Consider the following 16281-nt stretch of genomic DNA (forward strand, 5'->3'; position numbering starts at 1 on the left):
CTGTGTCTTCAATAAAATGGTTCTTTGCCTTCGTAACAGTAGCAAAAATAAAAAGAGTAAGTCTCCAAAATTGGTGTAATGCCCCAAGTCCAACACACATGAAATGGCTGATTGGAAAATGCAGCTCTGATGAAAAAGCTCACGTTGGCTGGAAGGAGTAATAGAAAGAAATGGACACTATCTAGAGCAAAATTAACTACCTAATTTAGAATTAAATTATGTCCTTCTCCTTAAGAATAAGGAGACGCATGACTCAGGTCTTTGACTTCCCTGACTGACTGCATCTGCTACTTCATTCATGAACTGTAAAAGCTTGCTATCTAAGATTCACGCATGATATATGAACGGCTATTTTCCCATATCCATATTTGAATTCCCTGTGCCCTTCCTAACCTTTCTGAGGCTTGGCTGCTGTTATTGCCAGAAGCAACAGAGCTGCATTTTTATACTGTACCCTGTGAAGGGGATGCCTGTTGTATTAGCAGTCGCCTAAGATCAGTCCCAAGGGCCCCCCTTGTCTTTTTGTTCTCTCTTCAGAAAGTAGAAGCTGCACTGCATTGGGGCCAGATACGTAAAGGTATTCAGGCAGTTAACTCTCACTGAAAAATCTGGGACTTGGTGTTAAATGACTCTCCTCCCTGCCTCTCTAGATGAGGGCATAGAGGTTGCAGCATGACGATGGAAAAGGGGGAAGGTGTTTGTTTTACAGTGAATGTGACATACGTCCGGAGTTCAGTTTGATTTCTGTCCTTTTTCTTTCAGCTACCAAGAGCTAAATCCCCTGTCGGTATGAACAAAGCATCAGATTTTCAAGGTCAGAGAGAGCACCAGTGCCCCTATTCCCTTTCTGTCAGTCTGTCTCATCCACTCCATCTGCTACCAGTTGTTCTAACAAACATGCCAACAAGGCAAACTCTTAACTACATCTGAGATGTTTAAATAACATATTTTCATTTATGTTAAACAATGTTAATCATAATTGGAAAGGGATGGGAGCTCTTTCTGATCTCCCTTTCCATCCTTGGGTCACACTGCAGAGCCATATCATGTCCCATAAGTTGTTTCAGCTTTCCAACTACTTCACTTAACTTTTATCTTTAATCACAGTTTTAAGACAAAATTAGCCCTCTATTAAAAATCATCGTACTCTGCTTCTATTTCTAGTTATGGAGGGAATATTTAGGAGTTGGAAGGTAAATCATCTGTTCAGTCCCCCTTCTATTGGCAAGAGGAAGTTCAGTTTTAACTCTAATCCAGTGCTAAAATGTATCTTTTGAGATTCATTAGCTGGCTGTAGTCTCACCAAATTACTGTGCATGTGTACTCCACACTGCCTGCATTTATCTAACAAATACCGTTCCCAAAGATCAACAGTCTAAGCAAGGAACATGTGCATTTCTTGTTGTGTGCTGGCTTCATACTCAGTATGGCACAAAATATAGTGGAAGACATGGTCACTGATCCATGGAGCTCACATGTTAAGCAGACAGCCATTAGGATTCAGACACAAAATATGTGAGATAAGCAGAGAGACTGATCACTGTCCTTGTAGCAGAAGACCAGATCCAGCTGACTTAATTAATATTAATATCAATAAAGCAATATTTCTTCAACTCGGGGATTAATATTCATATACCTAATGGAAAAAATGTGTTTTTAAAGAGGAGGTTGAATAAGAGAAAGTAGGCAAGGCTCTCTCCAGAGGTTTGTGCATTCTTGTTTCTGGTTATCCAGTGGGGAGGAAAGGGTGGTGGATTGGAAGACAAAAGAGAGAATGAATTCCTCCCTGAATCATCCATCTAGTAAGGACAATACAGTGGGCAAACAGGAGAGAAGCCAGAATGGTTGGATAATTCTCAGCATTGCTGGAAACGTGTGGAAGAGTTCATCTGAAGCAGATCTAAAGTCAGTATTTCTGGTGTCTGTCTCCTGTGCCATCCCCCTCTTTGTTTCTCTCTGTCATGTGTAAGCGCAGCAATCAGAGGACAGGATGAAGATGGGGCTGATGCCAGCAACAGCCGCACCGACACCAGTTCCTCCAACCCTGTCTCCATCAATAACTCGGTCAGCAGCTGTGAAGTCGGCAAAATTGTAAGGAGCCTTCAGTTGCCCCTTGCCTGTCTGTGACCTTTCCCCGTAATGTGGTTCAGAGCTTTCACAACCGAGTGCCAGCTCTGCACTAGCAGCCCAGCTGCGATCAAATTCAAGGCCCCGTCAGCAGCTCCCTAATCCTTTTACAAGCATTTTATTAGAACCATGTTATTAACCTTTTCCAAAATCACATAATTGGCTTATGTTTATTTAAAGATATTTCAGCAGGGCTTTACAGGGTATTTACGACCCCTCGCCGTCTCCTCTACCCATTTAACACTTAGTGGTGAGAAGAGGAGGTGGTCCTTGAAAACCTGCTTTGTAATTGATTTTAGTGAAACATGGACAATTCTGTTGGAGTTTCTCATGCCCTTCATGTCTGTAAGCAACGACGGGTCAGAGAAGGGGTGTAGCTAGCAGCTGGAAATTTTTGCACACACCAGCCAATCCATTTCTCCCCCGCCTGCAGATTCCCCATAATCTCCCAAGGTAGATTTGTGATATGCACATCGTGAGCACTGCCACAGCAGGTGCAGGTAAATAGAGATGCGTGATCTTGCAGAGTGTTAATAAAGGACCCAACGAAGAACAAAACATCTTGCCGGAGCACTGTAAGAAATGCTGCTCCCAGAAAATTAAAAGAGTCCCTTGGACCCTGTGCCACTCATAATAAACTCAGCTGCTTTTATAGGATTATCCTAGGGAATATTAGTTTGATATATTGATGAATTACACTATTTTGATTGCAATGCATTTAAGACTTTAGTGTCTCAACTGGAGTTACTACTTTGCTTATTTATAGCAAGTAAACCTGCGTCCTTCCCCCTTCTTCTGTTTGCCCTTGCATATGTATCTACAATGCGACATACATCCCACGTTTTTCAAGCTTAAAGGTAAAACTCTGCAGTGAAATAACCACACACATTGTGGTGTCAAACCACATCATCTCCCCATTTAGTGCATACAAAGTTAAAACAGCAGACTATAGAGACATGTATGCTCATTTACACGAGGCTCTCTGCGCACACAATGATATTGCTCTAGTCTCAGCTGTGCTTTTCCATGTTCTGTAAAGATCTCTACAAGCAAGCCACCGCACCAAAACACTTATGCTTCTTGAAATAAGAAATGGATACTAGACTTTGCTAAAACCAGTTTTTTTTTTCCTTTTTTAAAAAAGCAAACCCTAAGGAATCGCAATTACAGTATCATGTCCACCACTCCCGAACCACCCGGAAACGACTCAATAGTCCGACGCTGCAAAGAAGATGCTCCACATAGCAGGTGGGTAACTACTTGGAAACAGTGTCGTAACTAGAGGTGAACTGTGCCTTAGATCCTGTTTGGTCTCTCACGTGGAGTCTGTCCCTTAGGTATCAGGCCTGACTTCCCATATCTCACACAGACTGGAGCCATGTCCACTCTCAGACTGGATCTCTAGGTCCTGGCCCTGGTTCAGTCATGTTGATGACAAAGGTCCAAGTCAGTTTGATATTTATAAGACTTTGCTTTTGGGCGCATGTAATAGCATAAGGTTTCTTCACACACAACTTTATTTACTAATTTTCAAAACTATCAAGGCACAGAGCAACGGGTAAAAACAATTGAAGCCAAACATCGTTGCTATTGCCCTCAGCCCAGCTAACCCCATCTCTAGCAGGGTAACATGGACTGATTTAGGATCCACTTTAACCCCAAACTATAACTGTGAGAGGTGCAAGCCATTCTAGTTTGTCTGGAGCCAGATCGAGCCAATGAAGGGCTTTTCCATTGTCTCCTCCAGGACTTTTATCTGGCTGCTTGTCTGCCTTGGTTTCTTTACTAACTTCTTTTAATCTAATTTCATAGCTAGTAACCCATCAGAACCAAACATGCAGCTCTCTGCACCAGTTTCATAACAAATTATGTAGAGATGTCGTTCACATCTGTTCAGTTGCTGTTTTGTTTAAGACAAGGCCCTTGACATGAGTTCTTGTTATAGTATAGCACACAGCCTATTACTATTGTTGCTACAAATATTGCCTATTTGTTAGGAAGAGTTAAAAATAGTAATTAAGGTTACACAGTGGACATTTTAATAAAGAGGGAATGAAATGTTGTTCCACTTAGTGTTAACTTTGGCTTATTATCTAGATAGCATTTCACTATTTTTTAAAAAAATCTGTTGCTCAATACATTTTTTGGCAATTTTAGTATATATATTCTCTGAAAGGTACAAGATGTATGACATGGCTTTGTTCATGTAGTGTAGTTATCTTAACTTTCACATTTCCTGACTCTCGCTTGTTTTACAAAGAAAAAGTGGGAAGAATGAGAACTACAAATGCTTGGGTACTGTTAGTACTAACAATGGCAGCAGCGATGTTTTGAAATTCTCGCCTCTGAAACAGTTTTCTGCATGGTCAGGCTAAGCGCAGAGCAGCACATCTGTTTACAGAGCGTTGGCTGCATCTCAAAACGTGAAAAAGAGAGTAAGGTAGGCGACATTTCTCAAAAGCAGTCACTGCCTTGGAATGCCTCCGTTTTCAGGTGCCTTAACTGGAGCCGATCCATTACTATTTGGAGGCTGAGGATGCTCAGCACATAGGACGATCGAACCTAAAACACAGGGCTAGCCTTATGGGTGGGCGATGTGGGCGACCACCCAGGGTGCCATGGTCACAGGGGTGCCTAACACACGCACACCTACATGTGAGCAGCCCACGCTCACAGCAGCGTTCTCCTCCAGCACCGCCCCACCCCAGGCAGGAGGAGTGGTGCCCAGCCCAGCCTGCCTTCCGCCTCCAGCCACTGCCTAGGAGGACCCTGGCCAGGCATGTGTGGGCAGGGTGCACCTGCTCTAGTCCGCCTGCCTTGCTCCCACACAGCAGCAGCGGTGCTCGCCTGCAGGGAAGCAAGTCTCCTGATCCAGCCCAGCAGCTCCCCCAGGGCTTTATTTCTGAAACTTTCACTAATACTACTACATACTTAAACTCAAAGAAATGGCGCCGAAATATAAGTTTGCCCAGGGAGCCATTCTTCCTAAGGCTGGACCTGCTAAAACTGGATGCCAGGCAACTGTTATCAGTGGCCCCCATGAGCAGTGGCAGCTTTTGAAAACGTGTCTATCCAATTTTTTAACGAGCACTTACATTTTTCAGAATATTGCAGGCTGCGGTAAAAGCGGTAAAGATGTCTTAAAATGGTAATAGCATCCAAACACTCACCCCCGTGGCTGTCCCCTGTTTTGTACATTCAGGCGCTGGGGGTTTTGGAAGGACCACGCTGTGTGTATACTGCATTGAAATATTTGCAATCTCCTTCACACAAATTGTTCCTGCAGCAGCTCTGTTTCTGTCTGACAAGAGCAGAAGATGCACGGTGTCTAGCAGGATAGGGATATGGCCTCATTTAGCTGAGTTAAAAATCCCTGAAGTCACATATCACTGGAACATGCTCAGTACTGATTTCTCAGTAGCTTACAACTTTATAATTAGCCTGCCAAATTTTTTTGAACTTGTTCATGGAGATACTCCAAACTAATCACTATTTACATGCCAAGTTTCAGGTTTTACACTTCAGCTGTTTTTTATTTATTTGTGTGAAAGAGAAGTGAGGCTAATTTATTACAGCAGGAAAACTTGGCTTTTTCCATGGTGTCTTGCATAATATAAGAAATAACTGAATTGATTCTTCTCATACTTTCTGCAAAAATTCACCCTTTGCCTGGGACCAGAGATTAAAAAAAACCCCATGTGAGCCAGAAAGGAGAACTTTAGAAAGGGTTGAATGGGTGAAGGCAGGGAATTATCATTTAAATCAGTCTGCATATGTGCCATACTGAATCCTTTCTAGATGACTGCCCCACTAGAGTATGCCATTGGCTGGATGCTTCATTTCTCCTTTGGGTCCAAATTTCATGATGAGGAACTTGCTAATTCATATGTTGGTTCTTTGCGGTCGCTGGCATTTTCTTGAAGATGCTATTTACTAGGTGGATCAGAATCTGGCCCTTAATGTTTTTTTAACAAAGATGTCAGGGAGCCCTGGAATGACTATGGACTGTGGACCTGGTGCCCGCTCCCACTCCAACTGAAATGAAAGGATTAATCTGACTGATTGCAATGGCATTGAATTTGAAGCAGACAGAGAAGAATGGTCCATACCTAGCTTTGTTCACCTTGACATTCCTCTGATTTCACCAGGCATTCTGCCGTGTCAAGGGCACCTCAAAAATGCAGTTTCATTACTTTAAGTATACTTGAAAATCATAACCAAAGTAAAACGTTTCTCCGTTGCTGTACCTCAAGTGCTTTCTTTGCATTCACTGTTCCCATCAGTGACACTGTGACATTTTGGACCCATTGTGGGATAAAGAACATGGCAGTAGAAAGCAGGTATTGTGCAGGCATCATATCAAAATGTTCAACAGAAGAACAGAAGCCAGATCAACCATTTCAGGACACCAGAGACTACAACTTCTCTGCGTTTCCCATCAGAACCTTCATTACTTCTCTTTTGTTAACACTTCCTCCTTCTAAAGCATTTTGCTGCTTCTCATGCTTCCTTCCCCTCTATAATCCCCTCTAGAAGTTTCCCGTGCACCCTTCCTGCTTCTTCCCCGTGCCCATATCTCAACAGTGCTCCTTCTCTCACAGCCTGTCAGGATCTGTTAAAAAGGAAAAGTCTCTCTTGCTCATTCTCTCTTGCTCTGTTTTTTTAATTCTAGCCTTGTTGAAGAGGACAATGACAGCTTTAGCTGTGATACTTTGGAGCTAGATGGTAAGTGAGAAATACCAGTTATGGAGCTTTATGTATCATGATCCTGGTCCTTTAATTCACCAACCATATAGACTGCCCACCAGACTCTGTTATCGCACATCGGGTAAATGGGAAGAAGGATAATGATATGCAATGGCTTTCTTTTAATACGGGCAGAGCTGGGGCACAAGAGCGGCACCTGACATTCACCCATTTCCATTAACACAGGCAGAGCCGTATCAGGAGTAGAAGGACTCCCACCCTTCACCCACTGAAATACAAAAAGCAAAGACCAGATCCATTGTTTCATTCATAGGAAGGCCATTTGCTGGGGTCCCCTAAATTCAGGAAATGCAGGGATCAGAAGAGAGAGGAATGACACATTGAAAAGGAAATAAATGGCCTTTTCCCTTTACATGGTGTAGGAGCTCTCTGAATGTACCCCTCATCTAATTCAAGCCTTCCATAGCAGGTGTCACAATCAGTTGTGCTGGGTTTTGGGAGAGGTCACAGCCTTTCCCAGAAGGAGTTCTAGAGAATGATAAATGGATTCACACTTTGTTTCAATAGACTAAGCATGGAACTGGGAACCAGGAATTCCTAATTTCTAATGCCGGCTCTGACCTAGAACAGGTTTTGTGCAATTTGCTGAACCACTCTGTATCCCACTTAATTTCTGTGTAGAAAGGGGATAATGATACTTCCCTTACAGGCCTGTTGCAAACATTAATTAATGTATGTACAATGTTTCCTGCGAGAAACTTGCAGTCCAGCATTCTTTCACTATTTCTGCAGGCTCCGATTATTTATGACAAAAACATTTCTGTAAGGCTGCTAATTTACAAGGTGCTTTGCAAACATAAATGCATTCTCTGTCCTGAAGATTTACACAAATTTACAGTTGCCCACAAAAATCTCAGGTCAGCACTTCAGAAGAGGAATGATGAAAAAAAAACAACATAGTGAGGAGTTATTCTTTGAAGAAGCAAATTCAGAAAGGGATTATAGTGGATAGGGTAGAGGGACTGTGCATGGCTTATAGGCGCTGAATGGGCAGAAGGCATCAATGGAGCTAACGGTGACCAGATAAACTTAGAGGGAGCAGGATTTTTACTGCTACCTCCGGGGCCAGTGGCCACGAATCCTACACCAGATCAAAAGAATGCCTTGACCTTGGACTTGGCCTCAGCTAAGCTGGTACCTTTCTGCTTTCTCACCCCATCCATGACTGCATTTTATTTTGTGTCCCTTTTCAGATGACGGTCATGACAGATACTCGCACGGAGCTCCCTCAGTGCACTCCTCCTCCTCTTCGCACCAGTCTGAGGGCATGGAAGCCTATGACCTTGAGCATGTCAGCTCCATATTTAGGAAGTTCTCTCTGGAGAGGTACTTAAGGGGACACTGCTTTAACTGCTTAAGGCTGACCTAGGGTTGGAAAGGATCCTGAGGTAGGGTTGTCGCCTTATAATCTTTGCTTGGCCAGATGTGATATTGTGGCAGAAATGTTAGAAGGCAAGTTATTGTCTGGCAGGCTATTTCATAGTGTGCTGAACTTTGCTTTTACATTCATGTGTTCCAGTGCAGCAGCTCACCATAGGATTTTTGGACCGTTTTCTGTTTTACAAAGCAAATATTTGATTGCTTCCTCAAAACGGTGCCTATCCCATAACAATCAGAAGAGACAACTGTATATGAAGAGAGTAGCTTCATCCTAGGAAGCTTGTTATCTCACTCCTGCTGGTTACTAGATGCTGTGCTGTTGTACATCTGAGGTTATTCAGTCATGTGTCAGCACTTAACAGTGTCCAGATGCTGTTTTCAAATGTAACTTATGAACTAAAATTGAAGATTTCTCTTAGAAGCTTTAAAATGTAATATTTGATAACCATAGAAAGCTTGGTTATATGCCCTTCCCCATTTATCCTGCATGAAGCATTCCTATTTTTAGACCCAAGCTAGTTGAGGAAAGATGAGGCCAGCATTGTCTAAGCCATTTATTTCTTTTGTGAACCCAGACCTTTCCGTCCCTCTGTCACATCTGTTGGTCGCATTAGGAACTCTTGCCATACTGTCCAGCGAGTCACACTGAATGGAGACAGCCTCAACTCTGAAATCACTTTGCTTGGGGGCAATGACAAAGGAAGCTTTATCAGCTTTGTCAAGATGGGATCCCTAGCAGAAAAAGCAGGCCTCCGGGAGGGATACCAGCTGCTTCTGGTGAGTACTAAATAAACAGCAGCGTGCATGTATGTGCATGTGTGTGTGTGCATGTGCATGTGTGTGTGTGCTCATGCATGCCACAGAGAAAAAAAGAGAGCTCAAGAGCTCATTGCAATAGTCTTATTTCTTTTTTTGCTCCTGTGTTAATGAGAAAACCCAAGTATCTTCTGCAGCCAGTACTCCTACCTCTTTGGCTCTGCTAGTGACTCCTTTTGAGAGAGACTGGAAGTATGCTATTTGTGGGTTTCCAACCCACCTGCACATTAAATGGTGCAGTGACTCTTGATGGAAGAGACTGGGACTAAAATAGCTGTCCTTTCCCATTCTTTAGAGTGATGTCCCTTTGAAGAGGCTAGGACTAGAGTGGCTGTGAGCTTTTCTGGCAGCTGGTGTCCTTACAGTATTATGCCCAATAGCAACTCCTGCCTGGAGAGACTGTCACTCCAGTAGCTCTGTGCTTTGCTCAGCACTGCTGCCCTTGCACCATTCCCTAGAGTGACTCTGGCAGTGACTAGATATGCTATGAGTTTTCTCCCACCATCAACCTTCCTACATCCTTATTTATTGCTACTTTTGCTAGCAAAAGATAGGAAGAGAGTGGCTGTCAGCTTCTCCTTAAACTAGCCTTCTACACCATTCCCTGTAGTGGTCCCTGCGGAAGAAACATGGATTGTCGCTGAGCTCCAGTTCCATCAACTTCTAGTATGTCTAGCAGAAGAAAAAACAATTCAGAGATAAATAATAAAAATGTAATATTTGTATCCTGGTAGCAAAAAATAACTTGTTTAATTTTGAAAGAGGGTCCATAGTTTATCGGGTGGTATAACTGCCACGCATGGAGCGCACAACAGGGAATTCTTTCTTTCTTATCTAGCTGGAGGGCTGCATCAAAGGGGAAAATCAGAGTGTCCCCTTGGACACCTGCACCAAGGAAGAAGTTCATTGGACAATTCAGAGGTGTAGTGGCCCAGTAACACTCCAATATAAACCAAATCATGAAGGTAAGACCTGATGTTTGGCTTTGCAAGGATTCTAGTATAAAGGAAGCTCTTCGTTGGGCCTGAATCAGAAGCAACTGCACTGACTTCTGTAAAGTTACTTATATTTACACCAATGTAACTGAGATCAGAAATAACCCCTACATTTGTCATTGGAACTGTCTGAAGCGCTTACTGGGTGGATCATTAGAGACAGTATTTACAACATGTCAAATTATTTTTGCACACTATTTCCTATCATGGAACATGGTGTGCTGTTTTTTTTTTATTTTTACAGAACTGAAATCCAATTTATACCTAGGAGTTCTTCTTGTTTATTAGCTCTGCAGATATATCTTATCTTTAACAGCTGGAGTTCACACATGGTGAATGAACTTTCATTTAGTGATCAGGACTTGTAGTGATAATTTGGTGGTATGGATCAAAAATTACATTCCAAAAGCCACTTATACTGGTTCAGGGATATTTTCCCCTTCTTTCTACTTGTCAGGAAAATTCACACAGGAGGTGATTTCTATTTTTTAATTTTTTATTTTCTTTGATGTTTTAAAAAATAGGTAAGAATATTACACTTTTTTTCAAGCACCACTTGGCTGCGCATAAAGTGTACTACAGATTGTGGGAGTGCCAATTAGAGCTAATGAGAAAATAAATAACCCCCTATTAAAATAACCTGGCAGAACTCATGCTGTATTTGCAGGATGAAACTTTCGCTTTCTGCCTCGGTCTTGGTTAGGAAGTTTACTGTTTTATGGATCATTTGTACGTAACGATCAAAACGGAGGTTGCCTAGGTGTAAAATTCTCCTGGCAGTCTCTGACGCACACGGTGTGAGCTGTCCCCAGGGGAGTGTCCTGTCACTCTCTTTAAGACTCCAGACTCGTAGTCATGCCACAATCATTCCAAGTAGCAATCTAGCAGGGCAGCGTCTCTCACGTCAGTATAAACTAGAACGTAAGCGCCGTGAGCATCTCCCTCAAGAGTGCCCACTCCTCGAATGCTAAGAGTACCGCAGCGGGCAGCTCTCGGTCCCCCACTGCGTATACTTATCTCTCTCTGTTGCTGCCACAGGGTACCGGAAACTGTTGTCAGAACTGGAAGAAGGGCTGATCACATCAGGGGATTCATTTCACATCCGCCTGAATCTGAACATCTCGAGCCAGTTGGACTGCTGCTCCTTGTCAGTGAAGTGTGATGAAATCGTGCATATTCTCGACACAATGTACCAGGGGAAGTGTGAGTGGCTGTGCGCCAGAGTTGATCCTTTCACTGACCGGGATCTGGAAACAGGGACCATTCCCAGCTACAGCAGGTGAGCGCAATTTAGGCTGAAGCAGAAAAAACAGCTGTGACTGTGCTCAGTTGCTGTCTGAACTGTTTAAAGCCTCTCCTCTCTTCACATCTCAAAACTGGTGGAGCTGCACAGTGAGCCATTGGGCTTTGAGGGGAGACCCCCCAATGGTGCCGAAAGGAGGCTGGGGTGTTTCTTGCAAAGCAAAGTAGAAAGATATACACTTTTCCTTAATGGCACCACAGAACTGCTTTTGTTCCCTGCCTTTACTGTCTGGCTCAGCCACTCCTCCGTGCTATCCCTCTGTTTGACCTTTTCTGTAGGCACTGACCCATCGCATTCATTCCTCCTGTAGATGGTCTCAATTGCTTCTTCTTGATCCACATAGCTACGCTGTTTTTTTTAGAGCCCAGCAACTCCTTTTGGTGAAGCTGCAGCGGTTGATGCACAGAGGCAGCAGGGACGAGACAGAAAGTTCATACAATACTTTACGAACGCTCCGGGTAGGTATCCACGGCCACAGCCTTTTTGGGTCAATTCATCCTATGCTCTGCATGTTTCAGTACTTAACGTTGCATTAAATGCCTGATTTGAAACACTCTCTGTAAGCTGTTTTGTGCTACCCCTGGGGGTGACTGCCTTGCATTTCCGTACCTTTCAACCAACAGGATTCCCTGCAGCAGGTCTTGCTTCACTGTAACTTTATCCCCTCGTACTGGTGAGGGCCAGTCTCCACAGATCCAGGATCTGCTCTACCTGGTAGCTATTCCATTTCTATCTGCGCTGGCTCTACGTTTCCCTTCAGTGCTGCATAGGGAAGAGCCGTTTCCTCGAGCTAATCATCAGAATTGTTTCTCTTCTTTACTTGAAAAAGTAACTCTCAGTGACCCATATTGGAAGGTTTTGTCTCCATCCAAAATACACCTTGTGCCCAGAAGTGGAATTAATGAATTTCCCTCAAAGCTGAGCACCAGATAGTTCTCTAGTATGACTGTGTCCACAGATCAAGGGTCAGCGTGGATGGAGATGATGGTCATGTAAGCTCCAATAAATGTAAATAGTCCTTTTAACCAACAGTGCACAGGTCACTAGACAGGTGACCTCTCTGGTCAATTATACAGTGTCGGCACAGCCAGAGGCTCCCACGGAGAGAGGGATGCGGGCAAGTAATAACAAGTGTGGAGTTTATCAGTATGAGCAGCGCTAGGTCCATAGCTGGCACAGAATTGCACTGACTTTTATAATTGGTACAAATATTAATGAATAATGATGCCCTTGGCTGGGAATAACTGCATTGTGTGTCTTCCGGAGATCTATTTCATTCTGCAGCTTTTTAAAGAAAATCTTTTCCTGTGCAATTCTTATTAGCACACGCTGCAGCCAGAGGAACCTGTCCCACAGAATGACCCCAAAACCAGCCCTCGCCTGTCCCGAGCAAGCTTTCTTTTGGGCCAAATCTTACAGGTAATAAAGCTCAAATCCTCCTCCACATTACTGCTAAGCATGATTTTAAATGAAACATTTGAGTCTGAGTTCTCTTTGTGATGTTTTCCAGTATCATAACTTTTGAGAGGCTACTCTCCCATTCAGAAACTGTACAAGAGTTTCTGACTGCCACAAGGAGCTTTAAATATATGAGAAAAGTGGAATGGATTTTGCTTTCTAGCTGCCTTCCTTGTGTGGGATCTTTTTATGCCTTCCTTCTGTTGCAACTCTAGCATACAGCCATACCCTGGAAGGCTGAAATATATTTGATTTGAGTCATGACAATGAATCCTTTTGGCCAAAGCAAGTCTCTTGTTATCTAGGAGAGTAATGTTCCAGCAGCAAATGATTCTTCAATTCTAGGGTCAGTTATGTTGAATGAGTTGGAGAACATGTGGATGAGTGCAATGGAAAGGTAATATGGGCTGTTTGGTTAGAGGCTATGCAGCTGCAGGAGTAAATATTTAAATAAAAGGATAGATTGATGAATGAATGAATGAAGCATATTCCAGGATGTGAAATTCTACCATAGGTGAAGGCTTTTGGACTCAACAGCCTGAACAATGGGTGTTGCAAGAAGGAAGGGGCAGATCGCTGGGTATAATTTGTGGTACCATTGTACTAACATTCATAGTAACCACGCTGCTCTCTGTGAGTTCATTAGTGCTCAGGCTGTTGTTGCCAGAAGGTTTTGGAAAGGAAGACAAAAACATGACTCATAAGTAGAGTGAGCAAAGTAAAATCATTTCACAGGGGATTTGGAAAAGCTCTGGGTCAGATCTGTGATCTTTAAAGAGTCTTGGGATTCAGACAACAGCTCCGTGGAGGAATTAGACAACCTGTAGTCTCGTCTTTGACAGACATATAGGCGATTCAGATCTCACAGGTAATGGAAGAGGGTGTGGAGAGCTGACAAATGATAGAAAGAAAAAAGAATTTGATCCCTAGAACGAATGAGGATGAAGCCTCTCTCTTTCTTTTTCAGTTTGTCAGCAGGTCTGAAAACAAATACAAGCGCATGAACAGCAACGAGCGAGTCCGTATTGTCACTGGCTGCCCCTCTGGGCTGGCACGGACCTCTTCTGAAGCAATGAAACTGTTGCCAGATAAATTGGAAGGTATGGACATGACAGAAATGTTATGCTTGCTTTACCTAGATGTAAAAGACTATGCAAATATAAGCCAATGGAGATTTGGGTCCTAGGACTTTCTCATATCTAACTAATATATTCATGTGATAGCTAGATAATACTGGTGCTTGATGGCTTATATTTTGCTGAAGGGTTTGGGTGAAGATAGGCGTGGGAAACAAGTCAACAGATCCACTTACACTTTCTCTTTTGTTGACAACTGTTCTTAGGTTTCCTCAGGTTGTCCCTCTTAGGACACTTCACTCAAAATAAATTTAGGCTCATAATCAGGGAAATTTTCTAACTAAATGGCCTGTTAAACTGTCAGTATCCTAAGGAAAATGGTGAAGATACTGCTTGAATAATTTACAACCATCACACTGAAGAATATACAGTAGAGGGATGGACAAGACGAAACATGTCATTCCCCTCTCTAATACTGTAATTCTTCTATCTTCTTGTCCCACAATTGAAGAACAAGCTAGTTTATAAACAGTCTCCTCTTTTCTCAGATATGGATTCTGAAAGTGAAATAAATAAGAGCCTCAACCTGATCCCCTATAGCTTGGTGCGACCAATTCACTGTGATCGCAGGCGTCCCGTCCTCTTTACTCCCACTATGCTTGCCAAGACCCTGGTGCAGAAGCTTTTGAACTCTGGAGGTGCCCTGGAATTCAACATGTGTAAGCCAGGTAATGAATAAAAGAGTATTATGCATGTGCATGCAAATGTGTGTGCATACGTTACAGCTACTTCGGTCACCTTCATCCATGTCACAGTGAAGTGTAGGTCTGGATACTATAGCGTGTGAATTTGTGAGAAGCTCTGAAGGTTTCCGAATTAGCCATTGTAAGTAGTTCTGAAGTCCCATATTGGTGAAATGTTGCACATTTGTATGTTCAATAGCTGCCATAACACACTTCACACTTTGTGACCGGGGTGTCATGAGTGCTCTTGCTTCTGTAATGTTCCAATCCGGGTGTGTGAAGTTTTGATCAGCTTGTGTCTGGGTGCTACAACCAGTCATACAGTTTTATACAGTCCAGTGCTGTGAAGATCTTGCATCTGATCTTCTCCAAAGACAGGGCTTCTGAGTGAAATCCTTATCGTTCAAGCCAGCATCCAGTATTGTGATTCCTACCTCTGAAAGATCTTCTGTTCTGTTAAAGAATAATTCATTTGAAATCCCAGGACCCATACCTGAGTAATTATTAAGACCTTAAACTGATAAAACTACAATAATCTGAAGATTCTAATTTACTCTTCGTGATTTTTGTGGGTTGCTTATTATTCAGCATTTCCCTCACCTTGTTGGACACCGAAATTGGTCTGCTTCTAGTCGGTTTTACTTTTGGATCCCCATGCTTTAGCACAGTGCTTCAGGATTTGTCTTACAATGTTTATTCAGTGTGTATGCAGAGCTGAGTAAGCTATTCTGGGGGTGGACCATCTTTCTATTATGTCTTTGAACAATGCCTAGCCCAATGAGACTGAAGCATGTAGACCCTACTGCAATGTAAGTAATAGCACTGCAATACAGTAGCATAGTACTGAGCAGATTGCTATCTCAGTTACAGCGGGGGATAGTCCATCCTGGACTTGGTGCTGTGGATCCCAGTTACTCCCTGACATTAGGTACTGGAATGCTATTTACTGAATCGTATTCTTGTCGTTTGATGCTTTCTTGTCATTTGTGTTCTGTTAATTGCTTGGGAACTCAATGCTGCAGGATATATTTGAGGTTCTGAGCCAAGATCAAGCTGGGCTTTAGCTGAATTAAATGACTAAAATGAGATGAGCTCTCAAGAAGACAGCTCATAGTTGATCTTTCACTGTATCCTAACTAAAATACTGCTGGATGGTTTCCTAGGTGTACAAAATGTGTGAATCTGCTAACCTTGCCTTCCTCCGCTTCTCTCTCCAGATATTGTAACAAAGGAAGAGTTCCTCAGGAAGCAAAGGATAGAAACCATCATATTTTCCAGAGAAAAGAATCCCCACACCTATGAATGTATCGTACCTGCCAATATTGAGGCTGTCACTGCCAAGGTGATTAGAAAGGAATGCAGACAGTCTGTTTCCAAAAGCAGCCACATTATTAAGGGCTGAAGTTTTATGAGTAGTTTCTCCTCTCCTTGTCTCTCTCTTTCTCTCTTCTTTCAGTCCCCAGCTTATATTTACCTTTCCCCAAATAGCTCTTGCTTTGTGCAATCACTTTTTCTTTCTTTTCCATCCTAAGCCATATCCTTTTACATTTCCGCTCACTTTCTATGATGACCTGCATTGATACAGTGAAATAGCCTTTTATTTTCTACACGCTCTT

The 16281-nt window shown here is 42.8% G+C and overlaps 1 protein-coding gene across 7 annotated transcripts in view; it reads left to right on the plus strand.

Annotated features, from left to right (window-relative positions):
* CARD11 (caspase recruitment domain family member 11) overlaps positions 1-16281 on the plus strand; it is a 74670-nt gene that overhangs the window by 53459 nt on the left and 4930 nt on the right. For 5 of the 7 annotated variants that reach the window (XM_025216014.1, XM_006034046.3, XM_025216013.1 and 2 more), the window contains 13 exons: positions 763-814; positions 1976-2091; positions 3272-3375; positions 6800-6852; positions 8088-8220; positions 8850-9051; positions 9929-10055; positions 11124-11364; positions 11750-11846; positions 12712-12807; positions 13814-13946; positions 14471-14650; positions 15883-16007. In XM_025216014.1, the coding sequence (XP_025071799.1) occupies positions 763-814; positions 1976-2091; positions 3272-3375; positions 6800-6852; positions 8088-8220; positions 8850-9051; positions 9929-10055; positions 11124-11364; positions 11750-11846; positions 12712-12807; positions 13814-13946; positions 14471-14650; positions 15883-16007 (1659 nt within the window). The remainder of the gene's footprint in view (positions 1-762; positions 815-1975; positions 2092-3271; positions 3376-6799; positions 6853-8087; positions 8221-8849; positions 9052-9928; positions 10056-11123; positions 11365-11749; positions 11847-12711; positions 12808-13813; positions 13947-14470; positions 14651-15882; positions 16008-16281) is intronic. The other 2 variants (XM_025216016.1, XM_025216017.1) reach the window with 2 other exon arrangements.

The sequence above is a fragment of the Alligator sinensis genome, unplaced genomic scaffold (assembly GCF_000455745.1).
Source record: "Alligator sinensis unplaced genomic scaffold, ASM45574v1 scaffold772_1, whole genome shotgun sequence".
Taxonomy (NCBI): Eukaryota; Metazoa; Chordata; order Crocodylia; family Alligatoridae; genus Alligator; species Alligator sinensis.